The sequence below is a fragment of the Panthera onca genome, chromosome D3, assembly GCF_046562875.1.
Source record: "Panthera onca isolate mPanOnc1 chromosome D3, mPanOnc1 haplotype 2, whole genome shotgun sequence".
NCBI lineage: Eukaryota > Metazoa > Chordata > Mammalia > Carnivora > Felidae > Panthera > Panthera onca.
Window position 1 is genome coordinate 40,464,656 of NC_138350.1, and position 24,272 is coordinate 40,488,927.

Sequence of the window (24,272 nt, forward strand, 5' to 3'; positions counted from 1 at the left end):
ACCGTAATCAACAGTTAGTTTACAAGAATACATTAAGAAAGTGCTATAAATAGCTTAAAAGAATTTCAAAGAATGGTTAAAGTAATAGATTATTCTTTGCTACAGCAAGATTATATTCTGTGTTATGTACACTGAGCTCCTTTGGTTAAAAGAAATCATTACAAAATAGCTAATGAGATGTGTACTTCGAGAATAAAAATTCCAAAGTCCTATTTAAAATTCTTAGGTTACAGAGTCAATAAACATCAATACGCAGCAAGAAGAAAAGATACTTCTAAAATAAAATTATTTTCCCATAAAAAATTTTTAAACTGTTAGTATACATTTCTCTACAAAATAAAAAAAAAAAATCTCAAATTAAGTACATTAGTTAGTCTTTTGGGTAAATACAAAAAATGTTTTTTAAAAAATGTAAATTTTGTGCAGTTGTACCCATTTTTGCCATACTCAGTAATTCAGACTAATGCAAATTATGGAAATAAATGGTCCTTACTATGTTTACAGAGAAAAAACTAAGAACCATTAAACATTCTGATGATTTAGTCTAATGGAATATGTCACACTCCCTAAAAGTTGTCCTGGAATAGATATACAACAATTTATTTTCAGTATTATTAGATCATATAGGCCAATTTGCATATTTTTATTTTAACAGACTTCATGCATTCGATAAACATTTATTGAGCATCTATTACTTAACAGGAAACACTAGGGATATAGTAGTACATAAAAAAGATTCCAATAGGGGAAGGCAGACAAAAAATTAAAAAAAAAATACATGGTACAGAAGATTATGATAGGTGCTACAGAGAAGAACCACAAAAGGGGAATATGAAAGTGATGGTGCTGAATTTGATATAAGTTCCTAAGTTTATTTTAAATTTTATGACAGGTCTCAAAAGCCTGTCCTTCAAATAACGACCAACATACTGCAAGTCATCAATATTTATTTACAGAATAGAGAAGTATTTTAATGCCAAGATCAGAGCACTGGTTACTGTACTGAAGGGAAGGAAATGAGGCACAAAACACACAGCAAAGAGGTTTTTGATGTATCTGTAATATTTTGTCTTTAAAAAGTAGTAACATGTCCTCAAATAATTACTTACGCTAACTGTCTTGTCCAAAGAAGAAAATAATTTTTCAAGTACTGTATGTGTTCTGGTTGTACTCCTGTGATAACCACAGCAGTAAAGCTATCTTTTTCTTTCTCCTCTAAGATAAGATGATGTAGAAATCTTTCATCATCATTTGTAATGTGAACAGAATCAGATGGCTAGGAGAGTGGATATAAATACAATAGGTTAGATACACTTAATTGTAATAAACAAATAACATTTACATTGACTTTTAATATGATTTGCTTGGATAGTTCCATAAACAGGCTTCAAAAAACTTTTGAAGGAAAATGGCCCAATACAAATCAGCTGAGTATGTGACAATGCTGTGAGAGTAGGATAGCTTTAACATAAATTGCTAATGTGGCATATATACAGGAATACCCTATACCATAATGCTAAACCAATTGTAGAATCATAAAAGAAAAGGTAAAACAACAACAAATACTGAGTTTAAAAATGCTGAAAAAAAACTGAGGACACTTACTCTAGGGTGGAAAGAATTCTTCCTTGAGATACCTACCACTTAAATTGGTCAGGACAAATGCCCAGCTCTCCATGTTCAAGAAAACTGGGATGCAGCCTGAACCCAGCTGGCTTAGCCCAAAGGAACTGTGTTTAAAAGGGAGTAAAATCATCCTGTGCCCTAGTCCAGTTTCAGAGAATATCTATAGCTTGCTCAGAAGGAAAGTGGGGAGGGGGAAAGAACAGTGAGTGTTTGAGGGTAAGAATTACAAATGTCTCGTTTTTACAGTTAGTCTATATGTGTTAAAATTACATGTATATACATACATACACTATGTATGTTGCTATATACATAAAAGCTTGTAAGGATACACGCTGAACTATTACATCTAGGACACTTTTTTTTAATAAGCATCTATTACTACAGCACATTAAGTAAATAAAAACAAGCCCTCTAAGGGTGCCAGAGATGGTTAAGCATCTGACTCTTGATTTCAGCTTAAGTCATGGTCTCGCAGTTTTGAGATCAAGCCCCCCATCAGACTCCTTGCTGAATGCGGAGCCTGCTTAGGATTCTCTCTTTCCCTCACTCTCTGCCCCTCCCCTACCTGGGCACATGCACACACCCTCTATCTCTCTTGCTCAAAAAAATAAACACTCAAACAAACCAACCCTCCAAAACCATTCCAATGCATCGCTACACACTAACACTACAGCTACAACATACAGTATACAAATAACATCTTATACCCTTTGAGAGTTTAGTGGATTAGTTTGGGTTTACTAATGATGTGGGTTCATTACCAAATATTTATCAAGCACCTTCTAAGTCCTATGACTCAATATACGCACAAGGAAGATAAGAGTTAACTAAGACAGTGCCCCTCCTCCCTATAAATTCCATCTAATAGATGAGAAACAAGTGATTACAAAACAATATGCCATTATAAAGATATGAACCAAGAGCTACAGAATTAAAGAGTGTGACATTTTCCCAGAAGATTAGAACATTCCAGCCCCATGAGAATATGAAGGATTTGAGAGTATAAGGCAAACAAGGTAGTTTGAAGTATATATTAAATATATGATGAAAGATGAGGCTGGAAAGGCTGAAAGAAGCAGTGAAAATGGATGGAAGAGAGGGTAGATGAAAAACTATTTTAAAAGTCAGAACTGAATGGTGAATGATTAACAAGGATTACACAATTACTAACTACTCTGGCCAAGGGATACTGTTAATTGAAAAGGGTAGAGGAAAGGTGAAGAGAAAGAAAGAATAGGGAAAGATGTAGATAATAATCTGATTTCAGAGGTACCAAAAGTGAGTTCTTTATGGAACATCTGGAAGGACATCTAACTGAAATTGGAAATGAGTATACCAGATATAATCAGTTGGTATTCAGCACCAATTCATCCCACCTTTTGTTGTCCCTTCCTGGGCTGCAGAGAATGCAAAACCAAAAGTCTACCTTTCAGACTCCCTTACATTTTAGGTTGTGGATGCGAATTTGGTTTCATCGATTAGATGTAGTAGCCAAAGATTTAGAAGAGGAAAATGACTCAAAGCCCATTTCCTGAGATGTCTTGAACGTCTTCTGTTATCATGCAAGGTACTGAAAGACCAATATTCAAGTTCTGGCTTCAAGTGTTAGCACTGATACAGCACGGGTTATAGCCAGAAGGTCTGTGTTTTGATGTTGGGAACAATTGTGGCAGCAAGACCTTTCCAACACCTGGATCACAGATAAGGCAGGGTGTTTCTAAATTCCAGATCCAGTGGTGGTCCTCCAGCTACCTGGTTATAGCAGATGTTACAGCATGCCTTGAAGGTCACTTCAGAGTGTCCCAATAGCTTTCTATAAGGCTCAGCCAAGAGCCCACTCCTAGCGCTTTCAAAAATCATGCAAACATCAAATTCCTTTTATTAAATCCTTTTCTGTTTGAAGAGCCTACAATGATTTATTTCCTCAATGGAGTCTAGCCTGATTCAGTGTCTCAATCTTAAGAGAAAAGTCTTGACAAATACAGATTTAAGAACTGTTAGTATTAAGTAGCATTATATATTGCCTCCTAGAAAAAGCAAGACTCCTGGTTGTACATCAAGAGCCACCAACTCTGTACACATTGTAATAACTGTGTGTAAAAGTTGGAGAAGCCAAATAGTAGGCTGGAAAAGATTGTCCAGAAAAAGAAAAGGACCAAGGGCCTACCAGTAGCCATGAAACCTATGTTGGGACAAATTAAGCACAAAATCACAGGAAAAAGTGGCAGAAATGATGATCCAATAGACATTAGTTCTATCCAAGCTTTATCATACCTATACAGTTTTAAAAATCACTTGAATTCTGAACTCCTATTTTCCACCAGTTTTAACACAGCATAATATTTCCACAAATATACTTTACAGGGCTTTGTGACGGTAACATAAGATGACAAAGATGGAATATCAGTATGTAAATATAATATGATATATAAATTGTGTAATAAATACAACAAACTTAAAAAGGGGAAAAGAGGGATGAGCAAAATGAAGAAATTTCCTAAACAGAGAATGTTAAGTTATACAGAAAATAAAGGTGGCTTGTAAGTATTAAAAAAAAAAATTAGCCCATTAATAAAGAAAAGGTATTATTTTCACCTGTCAAATTGCCAGCATTTTACTGCCTTCCCCTCCACTCTACTTTTTAAAAATAAGGAAATTATCAGATAGGCCCTTCCACATACTGTTTTGGGGAGTATATTAGATGTGGGTTTAACCTTCTAGAAGAGCAATTTTGCTCTAGAAGAGCAATTGTTCTAGAGCAATTGCTCTAGAAGAGCAATACACACCATGAACATTTAAAAAGTTTAAATTCATTGTCATAACTATTAAGATTCTAATAGCTATATGAAGAAAAAACTGCAAAGACATTCATGGCAGTATATTTATAATAAAATCCTTTAAATACAGTAAATGCTCAACAGAATAGTCAAATTATAACACATTCAGACAAAACACCATGAAGGTATTAAAAATGTGTGTGTACTAGGGCACCTGAGTGGTTCAGTTAGTTAAGCATCCAACTTTGGCTCAAGTCATGATCTCACAGTTCATGGGTTCGAGCCCCACGTCAGGCTCTGTGCTGACAGCTCAGAGCCTGGAGCCTGCTTCAAGTTCTGTGTCTCCCTCTCTCTCTGTCCCTCCCCTGCTCACATGCTGTCTCTCTCTCTCTCTCTCTCTCTCAAAAGTGAATGAACATTAAAAAAAATAATAAAAAGTGTGTGGTACAGCAAAATATTTTATAAAATGGAGAAATACTCAAAATGTTAAAAAAAAAAAATGTGTGCTCAAAACTGTTATATAAAAAAAAAGTAAGTAGATGAAGGGGATTAAGAGTATACTTTCCCCTTCCAACTCAAGATGCCAATAAGGAGGTTTTATTCTTAATTCCAGTGTTATTTACAGTGTTATATTAGTTTCAATAAGTGTACTCTTGATGAGCAATGAGTAATATACGGAATTGTTGAATTACTGTATTGCACACCAAAACTAATGTACAACACTGTGTAACACTGGAATTAAAATTTAAAAATACCAAAAAAAAAACCCCAAAAAACAAAAAAACCAAACACCCTATAGCCATATAATAAAATAAAAAAGACTAGAAATTCAACTAGATATTTTTTTCTGGAATCTGAGCACATTTTTATTTATACTCTTCTATAAATTTTTTATAACTTGTTTTAGAATAAGAAAAGACTTAAAAAGCTCAAACTTTAAAGATTTTAAAACAATTCTAAAATATTTCAAGTGGAGAAAAGTTGAATAATACAATACTATGAACTCACCACCAAGACTCAAATTCATTAATATTCTGCTCATTAAAATTAGAATATGAATGCAAATTTCTAACAAAAGTAAATCACTCATTTATTTCTCTGGAGCTCCGATTTCCTAAAAGCTTGTTTCCCTATACTGTAAGTGTTTTCTACTCTAAGTCTGAAACTGTTAGACAAAAAAAGATTTAAAAAATCAATCTCAGTGTAAGGGAAAAAGTTTATAATTATATGATCAATTTCCAAGGAAGTTTACTCAGCTTCATGAGACATCTTGTTGCATTGAAGATTTCCAGCCTGAGAAAGCATGTATATGGTCACTTTTGCTATTCACAAGACTAAAGCAAAAAGAAGAAAAAGTAATGGAATTTGAAAATTCCATACCTTCAAGTTTTTAAAGCAATAGCTAAGTATCTTAGCTAGAAATTGAAAAAAAAAGTACTTGTCTCTATCTGTCCAATTTAACAACTTTATAATTAATGAGTTAAAATGTATCATACCTTTCTGTTTCTAATATATCCACTATATATTGCCTCTTTATTTTTCTCCTTCTTCTCAAAATCTTCTTTCGAAAGCACAAGTTCATGAACATCTTGGGAATCTGCAGGTTTGCTTATCATCTGTTAAATATTAAAGACTACTTTAAAAATTCCTAAAAGTTAAACTAATTAGTAATTTAGACAGAATCAACCTCCAAGTATTTTAATCAACTGTCATTTAAAAGAAATCTTTTTACTTACTCTGGCTGATTGTCCAACAAAGAAAACAGCCTGCTTGCCCCCAACACCAAAATAGGAAATATCACTATTTAAACTGCGTGGCACTGGTACTGGACGAACATATCCTGAATGATCACTAAAATAAAACATTAATGCAGTGACTTTAAACAAGCTACTTAGATGCCAAAGGAAATTGTTAAAGCACTTTTATTAAGTGTTAATAAAATGACCCTTAAACTAGACAACACCCCCATTCAAGGTAAAAGAATCAGAGCCCAAAGTCAAGATAAATAGTCCAGTGGTTCTCAAAATGTATTCCCCAGACCAGCTATATCAGCATCACCTGGAAACTCAAAAAATGCACCTTCTTGGGCCCACCCTACTAAATCATAAACTCTCTTAGCAAACAAGACTAAATAAATATCTGTATCCTTATATATCCTACTGCCCCTAGAATTGTCCCTTCAAAATTGTTTACTGCTTCTAAACTTGTAAAAATAATTTCTGAATAATGAGAATTATAGCAAAAACATTTCTTATTTCCTAGTAACATGACACAAAAGAACCTCTTATGGCACCATAACAACACTCTGGAGAGTAAGCATCCCTGGGTTCTCAAAATAAAGGCTAGGTATCAAGGGACACCATTTCCCAATATGAGATACAAACAGAATTGGGGGTGAGGCTACAACCCCTATTACACTCAATGGAAAAGCTAAAGATCAGATGTGGCACAGCTAGAAAGAGAAAATACAAAGACAGCATTCAGAGAACTTACCCACAAGAAATAAAGAAAAGGAACAGAAAATATCAAAGTAGGTATAAAAGACATACCTTTCCAAAGTAGGAAACTATCTCACTACACTACAAGCATAGTTCTAGAAAGAGGAAAAAATGGAAAAGGCTACAAATAATGTCTGACAAAAGCTGAGGAGTCAGGAAATGGGAAGCAGTTGCGTAAAGACACAAATTTTCAGCTATAAGAAAAATAAGGTCTGAGGATCTAATCATTAACACTACTGTATGTATAACTGAAATGTGCTAAGAGAATAAAATTTAAAAATCCTCTTCTCTGCCTTTCAATTGAGATTTTAGACCAATTACATTACTGTGACTATTGGTATGTTTTGATTTAAACTTAACTGTTTTTTTTTTTTAATTTTTTTTTTCTTCTGCGTTAAGAGGGAAAAAAAAGAAGTATGTAAGGTGATGAATGTGTGAATTAAACAGAGGGAAGGACTCCTGTTTAAAGGAAAATAATGAGGGCACCTGGGTGGCTTAGTCGGTTAAGCATCTGACTCTTGGTCCTGATCTCACAGTTCATGTGATCGAGCCCCATGTTGGGTTCTGTGCTGAAAGCACGGAGCCTGCTTAGGATTTTCTCCCTCCCTCCCACTCTGCTCCTTCCCCGCTCATGCGTGTTCTCTCTCTCTCAAAATAAATAAACTTAAAAAATAAAAATAAAGGAAAATAAAAAGAATACAATTCAATATTTAATATATATCAACAGAAGCTTTGTAAAAACAAAACATCAAGACAGTAAATGGCATGGGGGTACCTGGCTCAGTTGGTTAAGCATCCAACTTCAGGTAATGAATTCAGGTAATGAATTTAAGCCCTGTGCTGGGCTCTGTGCTGACAGCTCAGAACCGGGAGCCTGCTTTGGATTCTGTGTCACCCTCTCTCTCTGTCCCTCCCCTGCTCACACTCTCTTTCTCTCAAAATAATTAATACTAAATAAATTTTAAGACAGTAAATGGCACAGGTATTACTGCTGTGGTATGCTAATACTGTATGTAAGTAGTATATTATTACTTAATATAGACTGTGACAAATTGAACATACATACTTTGAATGCTAACATTATCAATACAACAAGGGTAGCAAATAATAAGCCAACAAAGGAAATAAAATACTCATTTTAAAATACACACAAAATACTCATTTTAAAATAAGGCAGAAGAAAAAAGAAAAACAGGAACAACAACAAAAAAAACATAATGAAAAAAACAAATAACAAAGACCGCAGAGTTTAAATCAAAACATCCCAATAATCACAGTAATGTAACTGGTCTGAAACCTCAATTCAAAGGCAGCGATTGTGTAATTTTAAGACACAACTATATTCTACCTTAAGGAAACTATTTTTTTTTCTAGAAACTCTCTAAATATAAAGTGACAATAGGTTAAAAAGTTGGAAAAAAAGTTACCATCAACACAAATGTAAAAGCTGGAGTAGCTACAGTAACATCAAAGCAAGCTGATAAGGAGTATCACCAGGAAATGATCAAAAAAAAAAAAAAAAAAAAAAAAAAAAGCAAGAACAATGAAACAAATACATAGATAAATAGGTCTTCATTCTCCTCTTGAGTTTTTAAATTATATTAGTCTGATGAAATCAAAATAACACCGTTTGATATGGTTCTCAATGTACATGGAGGTAAAACTTAAGAAAACTCAATTATAAATGAGAGACAGTGAGGGGACCTAAATAATTTGCTAAAATTTCTAAAATTCACTTTAAGTGGTAAAATATCCTTACTAGTACAATGTAATGTTATGTATGTATACAGTATTCCTCAGAACCACTAAAAAATAAAACCAAAAATATAGTCAAAATCACTTTATAAAAATAGCAAAATACAGAAAAGTATGTTGAGTAACCCATAAAAAGGCCAGAAAAATGAAAAATAAAAGGAATAGAGAAGCTATACAAGACATACTTAAGTCCTGACATATATATCAAGAACTATAGTAAATGTGACAATACAAATACACTAAATAAAATGAATAAAAAAGTGACCCAAGTATATATTGTCTACAAGAATTTCCAATATAATGATACAGGTAGGTTAAAAGAAAATGGATAAGAAAAGACATACCAACCAGGAAAACATGAATGAAAAGAAAGCTAAAGAATATCACATAAAATATACTTCAGAGCAAGAAAATTATCAAGGACAGAGTAGCATTACAGAATAATAAAAGGATCCACTTACCAAGAATGCATAACAATTCTCTAACTGCGTATACATAAACTAACACAAGTTCAAAATACATAAAGCAGAAATTAAGAAGTGAAAAAAGAAACACACCTGTAAATAAGTGGGGGACTTCAAAATTCCAGCAAGGATATAAAAGAATATACCAGCAAGGATATAAAACCATCAAGGATATAAAAGAACTAAACAATATCGACGAATGGAATCAAATTGACATTTACAGAACACTCCTCCCAACAACAGCAGAATATATATTCTTTTCAAGGACACAGAAAACTCCCCCAAATACATCATATTCTGGAGCACAAAACAAATCTCAACAACAAATTTAAATAGAGTGTATAGAGAATATTTCCTCTGACTATAATAAAACCAAACTAGACATCAACATAAAGAGGAAAATATGTTAAGAACACATGGAAATTGAACAACACATTCCTTAATCTATGGATCAAAGAGCAAATTACAAAGGAAATAAAAAATACACCAAACTGTAGGACAATGAATATACACCATTATCAAAACTTGTGGGATGTAGTGAAAATAGTTCTTAAAGATTTGTAGCACAAAATCATCATCTTAGAAAAATCTCAAATCAATCATCTAAGATTCCACACCTCAAGATACTACACCAAAAAAGAAAAAAAAAAAAAAAAAAAAAAGGACATTAAGAGCAGAAATCAAAGAATTTGAAAAGAGAAAAAATTTTTTTAATTTATCAAAGCACACATTATTTCTTTGAAAACATTACCAGTAAATATACACTACTAAACTTGAAAATGTAATGAAATGGGCTAATTCCTAGTAAAATATAACTTACCAAAACTAACTCAGTAATTGCCTAAATATTCTTATAACTATATTTAAAAAATCAAAGCAATAGTAAAAAATTCCTCCCACCAAAACAACAGACTCAAATGGCTTCGTATGTGAGTTTCAAAACCCAAACTTTCAAAAGAAAAAAAAAACCCTCAAACTTACATAAGTGATGGAAGTATAAATAAATACAATCACTCTGGAAAACAATTTACTACCTTGTACATTGGAACTTTCATCTTTTAACCCACAAATTCCCTTCTAGGTATCTAAGAACTTACGTAGATTTGGACTAGCAAATACATATGTAACATCATACACACACATAAACACTTATAAGTAAGATAGTAATGCTTATAATGCCAAATGTGGCATGGGGAGCCAAATGCCCACTGACTGGAGACTGGATAAATACAGTGCAATTTTAAGTATGCACAAAAGAATATTATATGGTTATGAAAAAGAAAAAACTACAGACCCACACAAGGACGAAATCTTAGTAACCTAATATTAAGTGAAAATACAAGTCCCTTATAGAATAACATATCATATGACTATCCTTTTTCGCAGCATCAAAAAACAAGCAAAGTTAGATTTTTTAAATATAAGGAAATAAGGGGGCACCTGCATGGCTCAGTTGGTTAAGCATCCCGAATCTCAGTATCAATTCAGGTCATGAGCTCACAGTTTGATTTGTGAGATCAAGCCCTGTGTTGCACACAGCAAAGCCTCCCCTGCTGGGGATTCTCTTTCCCTCTCTCTCTCTCTCTCTCTCTCTCAATCTGTCCCTCCCCTCCCCTCTCTCAAAATAAACAAACATTTAAAAACAAAAATAAGGAGGAGCGCCTGGGTGGTTCAGGCCTGGGTGGCTATGTGCTGACAGCTCAGAGTTGGAGCCTACCTCAGATTCTGTGTCTCCCTCTCTCTCTGCCCCTCCCCTACTCACGCTCTGTCTCTCAAAAATAAACATTAAAAAAATTTTGTTTTTAATAAAAAATAAAATATTTTGTTCAAATAAGGAAATAAGAAAAACAATTCAAGATAGTTAACTGTGATGGAGAGGAAAAAAAACAGAACAAGGGAGGAACACACAGATGTAAGTTACAGAAACTGTGCTACTTACTGGTTTGGGTGGTAAATTCTGGTTATTCGGCTTATTAAATTTTTCAATAAACCTTAAAAATACAATGCCTGAATTGATAAATTGTTATAAACCAAAAACTGTAATTAATTAAATTCTATGAACCTAATGTATTAAAAAAAAAAAAGTAGGGGCACCTGGGTGGCTCAGCCAGTTAAGCAACTGACTCTTGATACTGGCTCAGCTCATGATTCCAAGGTTGTGAGATCGAGCTGCCCCCCCCCCCCACCCCTACAAAGTAAATGGTTTCTAAGACTTTAATTATTATGGCAATGCTTCTAGGAAACAACCTGAAAATACCCCCCAATATTATCTTAAAAACATATACGGGAAATACACAAAAGTTTAGAGAGAGATGGGCTCAGAGATTAAACACACACATACTTAGACTGATTCAAAACTAAGAATTCTAGTCACTGACAGTGAATGGACATAATCACCAGGAATTAAGTCTACTTTTCAACCCAAACCATCTATGCAAATCTAACCTAGGCAAAAACCCTATCATAGCAAATAAGGTTAAGAACACAAATGTCTAGGTTTCAGACTTGTGTAAATAAGTCCAGAAAATTTCCTTTATCTACACTCAAGGGTTATATAAACATCCCTTCATGAAGGTAAGTACAGGAGAAAGATAATCTAAGACCCTACAAAAATTTTTGCATCACAGAAGCACTCCTCTAGAGAATTTAGAAAGATCCCTCAGGAATAACATAATCCAAAAGAATTTCAAAAAACATTCATATTCTTGATACAATGTAAAAGGACACTGTATCTTTTTGATATATTAGTACTGTATAAAAGAGAGAAAAAATATGCAAGAAAAGAAATCACAGAAGATGTTGAAAGTAAGAAAAAGGAACAAGAAAGAGAATAAAATTAGTAAAAGAAACTAAAATATAAGTGGTTGCCAGGAAATAGGGTAGAGTGACTACATATGTATATTTATATCTACCTTGAACCTATCAAAGGGAATAACCCCACAATAAAGAAAGCTTTACCTCCAATAAAACTGACAAATGGCCACAGATCCTTATTAGAGTTTCTGGAATAAATCTATGCAACACAATGAAACTAACCCAATTAAAGTAGGATGCCTAAATGTTCCATAATCATTCTCTGAATTCAAGTAACACCAATACCAGAAAGTAAAAGTTCATCCAAATTTGCAGAAAAGTATTGAAGACGAACTTTTTCTTTAGCAAAATTAGGGAAAATCCTGTTGAGGGTCCATTTCTACAACCTAAAAAAAAATGGCATGGGAAATAAGCTATGTGGCATACTATTTTTATTAAAAAAAAAAAAAAAAAAAAAGGCTAAGTTGAGGACCTTTCAATGGCTGAGCAGGAGGTAGCACTGATTCAACACACATCTGGATTATGACCACACAGCAATTATGTTCTAGGTATCTAATTGAACTTCTTTTAAAAAAATTTTTTTTAATGTTTTTTATGAGAGCATATGCACTAGCAGGGGAGGGGCAGAGACAGATGGAGCACCAGCAGGAGCAGGGCAGAGAGAGACAAAGACAGAGAATCCAAAGTGGGCTCTGCACTGATAGAGAGTCCTGTGAGAGGCTTGAACTCAAGAACCGTGAGATCATGACCTGAGCCAAAGTCAGGTGCTTAACCAACTGAGCCATGCAAGCACCCCTCTTTTTTTTTTTTTAAACGTTTGTTTATTTTTGAGAGAAAGAGCGCGAGCAGGGGAGGGGCAGGGAGAGAAGAAGACACAGAATCTGAAGCAGGCTCCAGGCTCTGAGCTGTCGGCACAGAGCATGATGCAGGGCTCAAACTCACAAACTGCGAGATCATGACCTGAGCTGAAGTCGACACTCGACCAACGGAGTCACCTAGGCACCCCGAATTTAACTTCTAAGGCAATGATTATAATAATGCCTGAATGATGAGCCAATTTTCTAGGTTCATGTAATGTTCTACATGTTATTAGAGGTTTGAATTACACAGGTGAATGCATTTGTCAAAAGTCGGTTAACAGAGTGAGCACTTCCATAATGGTAGAGTAAGGACCTATGAAAACTCACTCATTGATAAAAGCAACAGAACATCTGCAAACATTGTCAAAAATCAACATTTTCAGAATAAGTATTAACCAAAGGCTTGAACAATCCAAGGAGTGTTTATTCAAGACACACAGTTGAATCTCAGAACAGTGAGCTCTGTGATGTTTTAACATGCCCAATCCCACTTCCCGCCTCACCAGCTCCACAGAAGCCTTGAAAACTGATAGCCTTACAATCACAGTGAAAACCAGCTACCCAGGAGTCACTGGAGCAAGTTTGGAGTTCCCCTAAAGCTCCTTTCCCATAGAACTGCCATTATTAGATTTGTCTGACAGTTCCCAAGGAACCTCCACTCGTAGGGTTTGCCTTTATTTGACCCACCTCAGAACCTGCTCACTGTGAACCACTTTTCCCTCAGTCATTTGTCAAAAACTTATCAATGGTAATTATTTATGATCACAGCTGAGGAACGCAATGAAAACAACTGGGAGGAAATAAGAACCTGGCCAAAAACTGACAAAGAAAAGCTGGAGAATGAGAGATCCATAGTGGGTTTTAAAAGCTGCAACATATTCATGAGAATAGAGAAGAAGGGCATACTCACATGCAGGGCTAGCCACATGCTCAAGAAAGCCCTAAGCTTTCATTTCTGGCTGACTTTGAGGTTCTGTGCAAGCAAGAAGTAAAGACTAAGGCAGAGTTTTAAACTTCCTACCAGAGCATTAAAGACATACTCCAATATGCAAACAGAACGCACTGGCAAAAGCTCAGAAGACTTGATGGTTCCAGACATTTAGGGAAATGTCCAATCACTAGCTAGCAACACAAGATAAAGAATACAGACTTTACAGAATTAGTTTAGAGGGGAAACTATAAAAATAACAAAAAAACCAGAAGCAACAAACAAGCCCTGGGGAGAAGGATCAATCTAATTTCCAGAGTTGCAACACTATATTATTTAAAATGTCTTATTCTCAACAAAAAATTGTAAACTGGGGCGCCTGGGTGGCTCAGTAGGTTGGGTGGCCAACTTTGGTTCAGATCGTGATCTCACAGTTCCTGAGTTCGAGCCCCGCATTGGGCTCTGTGTTGACAGCTCAGAGCCTGGAACCTGCTTTGGATTTTGTGCCTCCCCCTCTCTCTGTTCCTCCTCTACAGACACACACACACACTCTCTCTCTCTCGCTCAAAAATGATAAACATTAAAAATAGTTTTAAAAAAAGAAAAAAATTATAAGCCATGCCAAATTAAAGTATAGTCCACACACAGGAAAAATAGCAGTAAGAAGAAACTGTCGCAGAGAAAGCCCAGACACTAGACTTACTAGACAAAGATTTAAATCAGCTATTTTATTTTTTAAATACTTATTTATTTTGGGGGCAGGGCAGAAAGGGAGAAAGAGAATCCCAAGCAGGCTCCACGTTGTCAGCAAAGAACCGGATGTGGGGCTTGATCTCACGAACCATGAGACCATGACCTGAGCCAAAACCAAGAGTAGGATGCTTAACCAACTGAGCCACCCAGGAGCCCTTAAATCAGCTATTTTAAAGTGCATTACATGAACAGAAATCATGAAGTAAATAGTGAAGTATGAGCACAGTGTTTCACCAAATAAACAACAGAGGCAGAAATTATTTTTTTTAAAAAGAACCAAATAAAAGTTCTGCAATTTAAAAAAATTCAGTTAAGTGGCTCACTAGCAGATCTGAGTTGGCAGAACAAAGAATCAGTGAACTTAAAGGCAGGTCAACTGAGTGTACTTAGTCTGAGGAACAAAAAGAAAAAAGAATACAGAAAAATGAACACAATCTCAGAAACTTATAGGACACCATCAAGCATATCAATATATGGATAATAAGAGCCACAGAGGAGAAAGATTTGAAGAAATAATGGCCAAATACTTCCACAAATGTGATGAGAAACATTAATCTACAAATCTAAGAAGTTCAAACACCAAGTAGAAGGAACTCAAAAGACCCAAACCTAGACACATCAGTATCAAACTATTAAAAGCCAGAAAAAAAAAAAATCTTGAAAGCAGACAGAAGAGATTAGTCACACACAAGGGATATGCAATAAGATTAACAGCTGATTCTTCATCAGAAACTATGGAACCAAAGGCAGTAGGCAAACATGTTCAAAGCATTAAAAGAAAAAACTCAACTTTCAAAAATAAAGGAAAGGTTAAGACAGTCCCGGGTAAACAAAAACTGAGGGAATTTGTTGCTAGTAGATCTGCCCAAAATAGTTACTAAAGATGATGCTTTTTACATCCTTTCTGATTTTTCCCCCTTCTGATTTAAAAGATAACTGCATAAAGCAGTAACTATAAAACTATGTTGATGCAACTATGATGTATAAAGATGTCACTTATATAAAAATAACACAAAGGAGTAGAAGGAGAATAAAGCCATATAGAGGCAAATTCTTTGTATATTCCAGACAGTAAACTATTAATCCAAACTGGATTGTAAGATGTTAATTGTAATCCCTACAAAAACAACTAAAAATTAGACTACTGAAAGCACATTAACGACTGCTAAGAGTGAGGGAGATGGTGAGGGGACACACAAGTGACCACCATGAGTAAAGGTTTCTTTTCTTTTGGAGTGATGAAAACGTTCTGGAATTAGTGGTGATGATGCACAACTTTGTGACTATACTCAAAACTACTAAATTGTACACTTTAATATGGTGAATTTTATGGTATGTAAATTATAGAACCATAAAAAATAAAGAAATCCAATGAAAAGCTTAAGACAGATGTGAGCATTTCACTGCATATAAATTTTACCTCAAAAGAAACGGACTCTAGTAATGGTATCAATGCTTTAAGCATTAGGAAAAAGTTTACAGATATCTGTAATTTATTTTGAATTAAATTTTAAAACCTGAACTGAAGATCGGTAGGATAGACTAGTGGGAAAGCAACAGTCAATGGTAGAAAATAGGTATGAGACGGGCACTGAGGAGGACATTTGTTGGGATAAGCACTGGGTGTTGTATGGAAGCCAATTTGACAATAAATTATATTTAAAAAAAAAAAACAAAGAATGTAGGTATGAATATCTGGGTTATCACTGTAGAATTTCAACTTTTCTGTATGACAATGTTCATAAACTGCTGAGGAAAAGAATAGTGCTGAAGAAACACTCAGATCCAGGTTTTTTTTTCTTTTTTTTTTTAATGTTTATTTATTTTTGAGACAGAGAGAGACAGAGCATGAATGGGGGAGGGGCAGAGAGAGAGGGAGACACAGAATCGGAAGCAGGCTCCAGGCTCTGAGCCATCAGCCCAGAGCCTGACGCGGGGCTCAAACTCACGAACCGTGAGATCGTGACCAGAGCTGAAGTCGGACGCTCAACCGACTGAGCCACCCAGGCACCCCCAGATCCAGGTTTTGAACCTTTCTACAACTAGCCTGAACTCCACAAAAAACTAGTATTGTTAAAGACATATATGTGACAAATTATTGTAGAGTAAAGGAGAACATAGAGACATAACAAAGGGGAAAAACTTGAATATGAACATTATATACTTTGAATCAATGATAAATTTCTTGGGTGTGATAATGGTATTATCATTATGAGAATATCCCTGTGAAAGAGATACTTGCTGCAGTATTTAGTAGTGAAATTTCATAAAGAATCTAATTTTTGGGAGCCTGGGTGGCTTGGTCGGTTAAGCATCCGACTTCGGCTCAGGTCATGATCTCACGATCCGTGAGTTCAAGCCCCGCATCGGGCTCTGTGCTGACCACTCAGAGCCTGGAGCCTGTTTCGGATTCTGTGTCTCCCTCTCTCTCTGCCCTTCCCCTGTTCATGCTCTGTCTCTGTCTCAAAAAATAAATAAACGTTAAAAAAAAAAAATTAAAAAAAAAAAGAATCTAATTTTTAAAATGATTTAGGAAGGGAATGTGAGTATGCATATAGACAGAAGATAACAAATGTGACAAAGTGTTATTTAGCAAATAAATCTAGGTGAAAGATACGTGCATGCTAATACTGCTCTTTCAACCTGTTAGCTTTAACTTTTTCAAAATAAAAAGGGTGGGTGGAAGAGGAGTACCAAGGTTGAGCAGGAGTTATAAAGAATTTTGGCAAGTAACAACTCTCACCTCATCTCCCTCTATTCTCCCCTCCATATACTGTGGTCTAACCACACTTGTCTCCTTGCTCTGTCCCAATCAAAACAAGCTGATAATACTTTCAAGGTCTTTGTCTTTGCTGGTATTCTTTCTACTTGGAATATTCTTCCCCCAGATCTTCACTTGGCTATTTTCTTTTAATCATTCAAGTCTCAACCAATGTAATCTCAAAGAGGCCCTCTTATCTAATGATTTTAATTTAAGAGATGCCCATCAGGCTCTAACACATCACCTGATTTTTTTTTTTTTTTTTAACGTTTATTTTTGAGACAGAGAGAGACAGAGCATGAACGGGGGAGGGTCAGAGAGAGGGAGACACAGAATCTGAAACAGGCTCCAGGCTCTGAGCTGACAGCACAGAGCCCGACGCGGGGCTCGAACTCACGGACTGTGAAATCATGACCTGAGCTGAAGTCGGCCGCTTAACCGACTGAGCCACCCAGGCGCCCCTGATTTTTTTTTTTTTAATGTTTATTCATTTATTTCGACAGAGAGCAAGAGTGAACGAGGGAGAAACAGAGAGAGAATGAGAGAGAGAATCCCAAGCAGGTTCTATGCTCAGCCTGGAGCCCAATGAGGCATTCTATTCCACGAACCGAACCGTGACATCATGACCTGAGCTGAAGTCAAGAGTTGGATGCTTAACGGACTAAGCCACCCAGGCGCCTCTCTCCCCACCAATATTTTCTTAACAGCAATAATCCATGACTGGAATGCTTATAAATTTTTTGTGTGTTTTACTTCTGTTTTTCTCTCTACAACATAACCTACAGGCCAAGAGAGTCAGTTGTTTTATATTTTAGGCTGTCCTTCCTTGTCTTTCATAGCCTGTGTCCTATGACATCCACTCTTGTATCCAGTAAAAACTAAACTGGAAATAGTAAAGCAACTGATAATCTTCTTCTACAGGAGCAGAAGCTAGGGGAATAAGCTTTGTTAACATCTGATGTTAACAAAAATCAGAGTGGGTGGGTCAAGGGACCGATATTAGACTCAAAGACTATGAGTATATAGTAGCTACAACAACTGATTGTTTAGTGGTACCTAAAATGCTAGGACCAAAACCAGCAACAGTTAGCTTTCTACCAAAAAATAAAATGTCTTGGGGTGCCTGGGTGGTTCAGTTGGTTGAGTGTGTCCGGCTCCTGATTTCAGCTCAGGTCATGATCTCATGACTTGTGAGATCGAGCCCCATGTCAGGCTCCACGCTGAGCATGAAGGCTGCCTGGGATTCTCTCTCTCCCTCTCCACTACTCGCACTCTCTCAAAATAAATAAATGACTGTTAAAAATTTTAAATTTCCCTAACATTTGACTTAAGTTTAAAAGTTTACATTGTGCTAAGACCTAGAGAAAAATGAGAGTCCATGTTCCATGAATCCAGGTAAAATTTAATCTAACACTATAGTTTCTACTCTTCCATTTGATTTAAATGACATTTTTCTACCTTTTTTGCCCAATCTACTATTTGTCCTCCTTTCCCTTATACCTAATATTTCTATTGCATGCTAAATTCTATCCTTACATTATAAAAGACAATGGTCTTTGCCTTCTCTGTGGATACTTTATAAATCCTTGAAATGACATGTACTCATGAATATAATGAAAAAGAATGGTTGTAGAAAAGTCTGAGGGTAACAATGAGAAAGTAGTAACTAAAATGATAGCTTATAGAGCTTGTATTTACTCACTGCTTACCATAAACCAAGCTCTATTCTAAGGATTTTACAGTGTACTAACTCACTTGGTTTTCACAAAACCTCATGAGGTTTTATCCACATTTTACACAGATGTAAACTGAAACCCAAAGAAGTAAAATACCTTGACCAATGTCATGCAACTATTAAGGCTAGATTCAAACCAAGCCAAATGATTTCTGAGACTGTCTTCACTATATGGCCTCTAACCATGACACTGTAAGTATGTACAAATTTGATAAAAATTGTGGGTGCTGAAATTTCAGAAACAAGAAGGCAAATATGCGAACTATATTAATTTTTAACAATATTAAGATTAATCCCTAAATTTGACTGATTCTCCTTGACATGACAAAAAGAAAAAAATAGGACACGAACAAACATTACTTAAAAATAATAATAACAACAACAACAGATTCTTCCCAAGTGTGCTACCTGAAGTACACAACATAGCTGAAAATACCAAAAGACTTGTGGGTCACAGTTCTTACTAGAATTCAGCTAATATCCCAAAAACCTATCTTTATAACCCTGACAACTTCTAGTGTATTTTGTTTCCCCTGTAACATTCTCATTCAGGATACTTTCTATAAGCATATTCTGATACAAAACTCTTGACTAGACACTATTCACTAACAGCTGTGAATGTTTTATTAAGCAGAGACCTGTCAAGTAGAGCAATGGTGAACTCAACAGAACTAAATGTGGTTCATTAGACACTCTGTAAGTCACACTGGGTGATTTCTAAAGCCTAGTTTAAAACCATCCTACTGCTCTAGAGACCACAAAGCTCTCATCAAACTTTAGTAAGGAAAGGGTGAAAGGTCCAAAGTACTTAATATATCATAATAGCTTCTACGTATCTTAGGAAATGCAAAAATATTTCTTCAGTGGAAGGGCAAAATATTATGTAATTTTGACTATTTCTAAGTACTGATAATAAAAACTCAATAATATAAAAATCTTAAGTATATATGCTGACAATATATATGCTGATAATGTCAAAACCTCCAATGTACCACATTTAACTAAAGACATATTAGAGTTCCCATCCTTATTAAAATTCCCAGCTCCCCATCAAAAAAGTGAGTAAGGTTTCCTAACCTTTCAAAGTCACCTTGCCTTGTAAATTTTGACAACCTATACACGGCCCAGTTGTTAAGCTGTTTAGAGGTCATTCCTCTTCCATTATCTATTACTGCAACGGCAGGTTTTCCTTGTGTTTCATCAAAAAGCTATGAAATAAGTTCACAAAGACAGGAAAAGTCAAATCAATATTAAAAATATAAAAAATTAAACATTAAAGAAGTAATTCAATGGGCTCACTCACACATTGCTGGTGGAAGTGTAAATGTATTACAACTTTCTAAAAGGTACTTCAGCTATATAAGTCAAAGGCCTTAGAATTCTTCACGTCCTTTAATCCAGAAATTCCATACCTCAGAATTTAGCTTAAGGAACTAATTAGATACATGTACAAAGACTTATCAATCATGCCAGCATTCCTCACAATGGCAAAAATACAGAAAAAAATCTAAATGTTCAACAATAGTAGATTACATAATTTATCATATAACCAATAAATGAAACTATAACATTATACTGCGGAATATTCATATGACAAATGTCTACAACGTACTGTCAAAGGAAAGTAGAAGATCACAAAAAACAAAATGTAAGCTATGATCACACATACATATATACATATATGCATAGAAAAAAGGGCACATAAAAAATTTTAACAATGAAGGGACATCAAATAATTATTTCTACTTTTAGTTTTTGACCTTATTTTCTAATTTTTCTACAATGAACTTACGGTACTTCTATAAAAGGAAAAGTAAAATTTCTTTATAGTATTATTTTCTTACCAATTTGATCTGTATTCTTCTAATACCAGTGTTTCGAGAAGTAGCAGACAATGAATTGTCAATTAATTCGGCAAGAGCAAATGCTGGAAGAGAATGAGAAGACATCACTGCTTAACTTTTCCCTCCCAAATACTTCATTTAAAAGTACAAAGTAAAAGAAACTCTGAAGTACCTTAAGCCATCACTTTTATTTTCCAAAGAGCTAGAATTAAAGTATTATCCTGATCCTAATGATATAATACATAATAAAGGCATCATCACCAATCACCACCGCATAAAAAAGCAGTCATCAACCAGTACTTGTAAGGCACTAAACGGCATGAGTCAGCCAGCCATGATTCCTGGCTTCAAGGAGTTTATAATCTAAAGACAGACATACAGACATAGAAGACAAACAGAAGACCATAACCATAAAATCAAATACTAGTTCGTGGTATGTAATACATCATGCACAAGTCAAAAGTAAACACATTTAGAGATGAAGGGGCAAATCTAAAGCAACTATAAAAGTGTCCATTAAGAACTAATTTAGATATGGAAATCTTGTAACTAACAGCAACTTGTCAAATGGCAGAACATGTCTGTTTAACAGAGAACTGCTAATTATTTCCTACAACAACCAAGCTGATATTCAACTTCTTAATGGCTCACTATTATCACCTAATATTCTCTTTTCTTCAAGGTCACTACTAAAACTATTTTCCACTTTTATTTCCTTAATTAAAAAGGGCAACATACCAAATTTATGTCTCTTACTTTCCCTGAAGCATAACCCAACACTATAAATTAATCCACAGAGTAGCACCCCAGCAAGCATTCCAAAGTCTAAACACTTACAGAATGGCTATGTTTATAAACTACAAAGAAGTTACCACAAATCAGATTACATAAAAGGATCTGGCCAATGGTAATGTCTAGAAAATGGAGGAGGAACATTGTAAGAAATGGGAGGAAAAGAAAGAATTAAGAGAAATTTGGAGGGAAGAATTTGTATCTGCAGAAATATGAATAAACAAAAGAAAAAAATTCAAGATGGTTTTGGGTTTTGAGTCTTTGCTCTAGAAGACTTGATAAATGGTCATATTTACCAGTAAGGAAAAATTTAGAGGGGAAGGAAAACAATCATTCCGTTTTAGCTGCAATGCGCCACCACTACTACATCAAACTCAATGAGTATAGGTGGCCCATAGGGAGCTAGAACAGATACTTGAGAGAATAAAAACAGCCAGAGGTAAGGATTTTTGCTTCACTGACAGAACAGTTAAGGCTTGGATCACTTCATTAAGAGAAAAGTATAAACAAAGAGCAGCATGACGAAGAAATATCCACTATATGGTCAAGGATAATAAGAAGCACCACCAAAGGCCAATGAAACAAAAGGAGGGAAAGACCTAGGAATGTAAAGTCACAGTAATCAAAGCAAGAACTTAAACAGGGAGACTTTCTTTTTCATATGACAGCAGGAATGATGACTAGCACAACTAATCTGGAAGGCAATTAAATTTATATCAAATCTTGAAAATGAACTACCTATTCACTCTATAATTATATATTTAGAAATCTATCTCCAGAGAAAGAATTACAAGTTCATTCAATATGCAAGTATTTAAACACTTACTATTTTCAGCCATTATTCTAGGGATAGAACAAAACAGACAAGAGTCCTAATCTTGTGGAGTTAACATTCTAATTAAAAGATGGAAGAATCAGGGCGCCTGAGTGGCTCATTTGGTTAAGCATCTGACTTCAGCTCAGGTCATGATCTCACTCCTGGTGAATTCAAGCCCCACATTAGGCTCTGTGCTGACACCTCAGAGCCTGAAGCCTGTTTTGGATTCTGTCTTCCTGTCTCTCTGCCCCTCCCCTGCTCACCCTCTCTGTCTCAAAAATAAACAAACATTAAATTTTTTTTTTAAAAAGATGGAAAATGATGAGAGAGATGGAAAATGTAATATAATCATAATCATGTTAGAAAGTTGTATACGTGATGGAGAAAAGAAAGAGCAAAGAGACTAACAGTAAAGGCACAAAGGAAATACAGTTGCAAATACAGTTGTAATAAACAAAACTTCAAAGAGGTGAGGCAATGAGACAGGGCCTATCTGGACAAAGAGTATTACAAGCAGAAGGCCCTAAGCTAAGTATAGAGCTGGAACTGGGGTAAAATGAACAAGCAAAAAGAAGAGTTGAGACAAAGGCAGAGAACTCACAAAGCAGAGCTACAAAGGTCATATAGATGATTAAAAAGACTTCGGCTTTTATTCTCAGTGAAATGGGGAACCATCAGTGTTTTCAGCAGAAGAGTAACACAATCTGACTTCTCAAACCTTACGTGGACAGGCATGAAAAGATAGAGATGAATTAAGAGTTCACTATATAATCTAGGTGATGATTCCTCGAGATCAGGTTTAAAGAAACAAACTGTCATTTCTAGATACACACTGAGGATAGCGCCAACAGAACTTTCTGACAGACTGAATGAAAGATCAATTTGATTTTTGGCCTAAGCAACTAAAAAAACAGCAATAATCAATTTGGATGGGAAAATTATGTGTAGTTAGGATTCATTGATCAGATCAGGGCTCCCATCTTAGGTTTTCTAGTGGAGATAACATATGGGCAGCTGCACAGACAAAACTGGGATTCAGGAGAGAAGTCTGACATTATTATCAATATTTAACTAAAAACTACCATTTCTATCACCTCCATCTAGGAGTCACTGCCATAAAGACGGTATTTAGAACAATGACATTGGATAGGATGACTAAATAAGATAAGGAACCAAGGAACTAAGCCCTGAGGCACGTCAAGATTAAGAAGGTTGAGGAGGGAGGTCAATTATATCTCAATTAAAGAAAAAAAGAAAAAGAAGAAAAAAAGAAGATGGAGAGAGAAGACTACAGAGAAGACAGTGAGGTAGAAACAAAATAGAGTATGGTTTCTCAAAAGTTAAGTGAAGATTATTTTACCAAGGAGGAAAAAGTGACAAACTGTCAATGCCTTGAGTATAATGGGAACTGAAAACTGATCATTGGATTTAGTCACTGGAGACTTTCAAAGTGTAACTACAGGGGCAACTGGGTGGCTCAGTCAGTTGAGCATATAACTCCTAATTTCAGCTCAGGCCATGGCCCCAGGGTTGTGGGATCAAACTCCCTGTTGGGCTCCTCACTGAGCATGGAGCCTGCTTAAGATACTCTCTACCACTCTCCCCTGGCTCGCACTCTCTTTAAAAAAAAAAAATACAAGAGAGTGAAAAGGAGAGAATGGGAAGAGGAGCGACACTACTGACAGTAAATACAGTCAACTCTTTTAAGGAGTTTTGCTGTAAACGGGAACAAAACTGGGCAGTAGCTGGTGCAAGTAAGTATGATGTTTTTAAGATGGGAGAAATAAGACGGTAGCTTTCTTGTATATAATGAACATCAGAGGTAATAAATATAACGGTTAGGAGTTC

At 35.3% G+C, this 24,272-nt stretch overlaps 1 protein-coding gene across 1 annotated transcript in view; it reads right to left on the minus strand.

The window, feature by feature from the left end:
- SMCHD1 (structural maintenance of chromosomes flexible hinge domain containing 1) overlaps positions 1–24,272 on the minus strand; it is a 156,068-nt gene that overhangs the window by 120,425 nt on the left and 11,371 nt on the right. Inside the window, exons 4-8 of the mRNA XM_078435388.2 lie at positions 20,816–20,898; positions 20,049–20,179; positions 6,140–6,254; positions 5,900–6,019; positions 1,110–1,276 (exon numbers count right to left, since the gene is read on the minus strand). Coding sequence (XP_078291514.2) covers positions 1,110–1,276; positions 5,900–6,019; positions 6,140–6,254; positions 20,049–20,179; positions 20,816–20,898 — 616 coding nt within the window. The remainder of the gene's footprint in view (positions 1–1,109; positions 1,277–5,899; positions 6,020–6,139; positions 6,255–20,048; positions 20,180–20,815; positions 20,899–24,272) is intronic.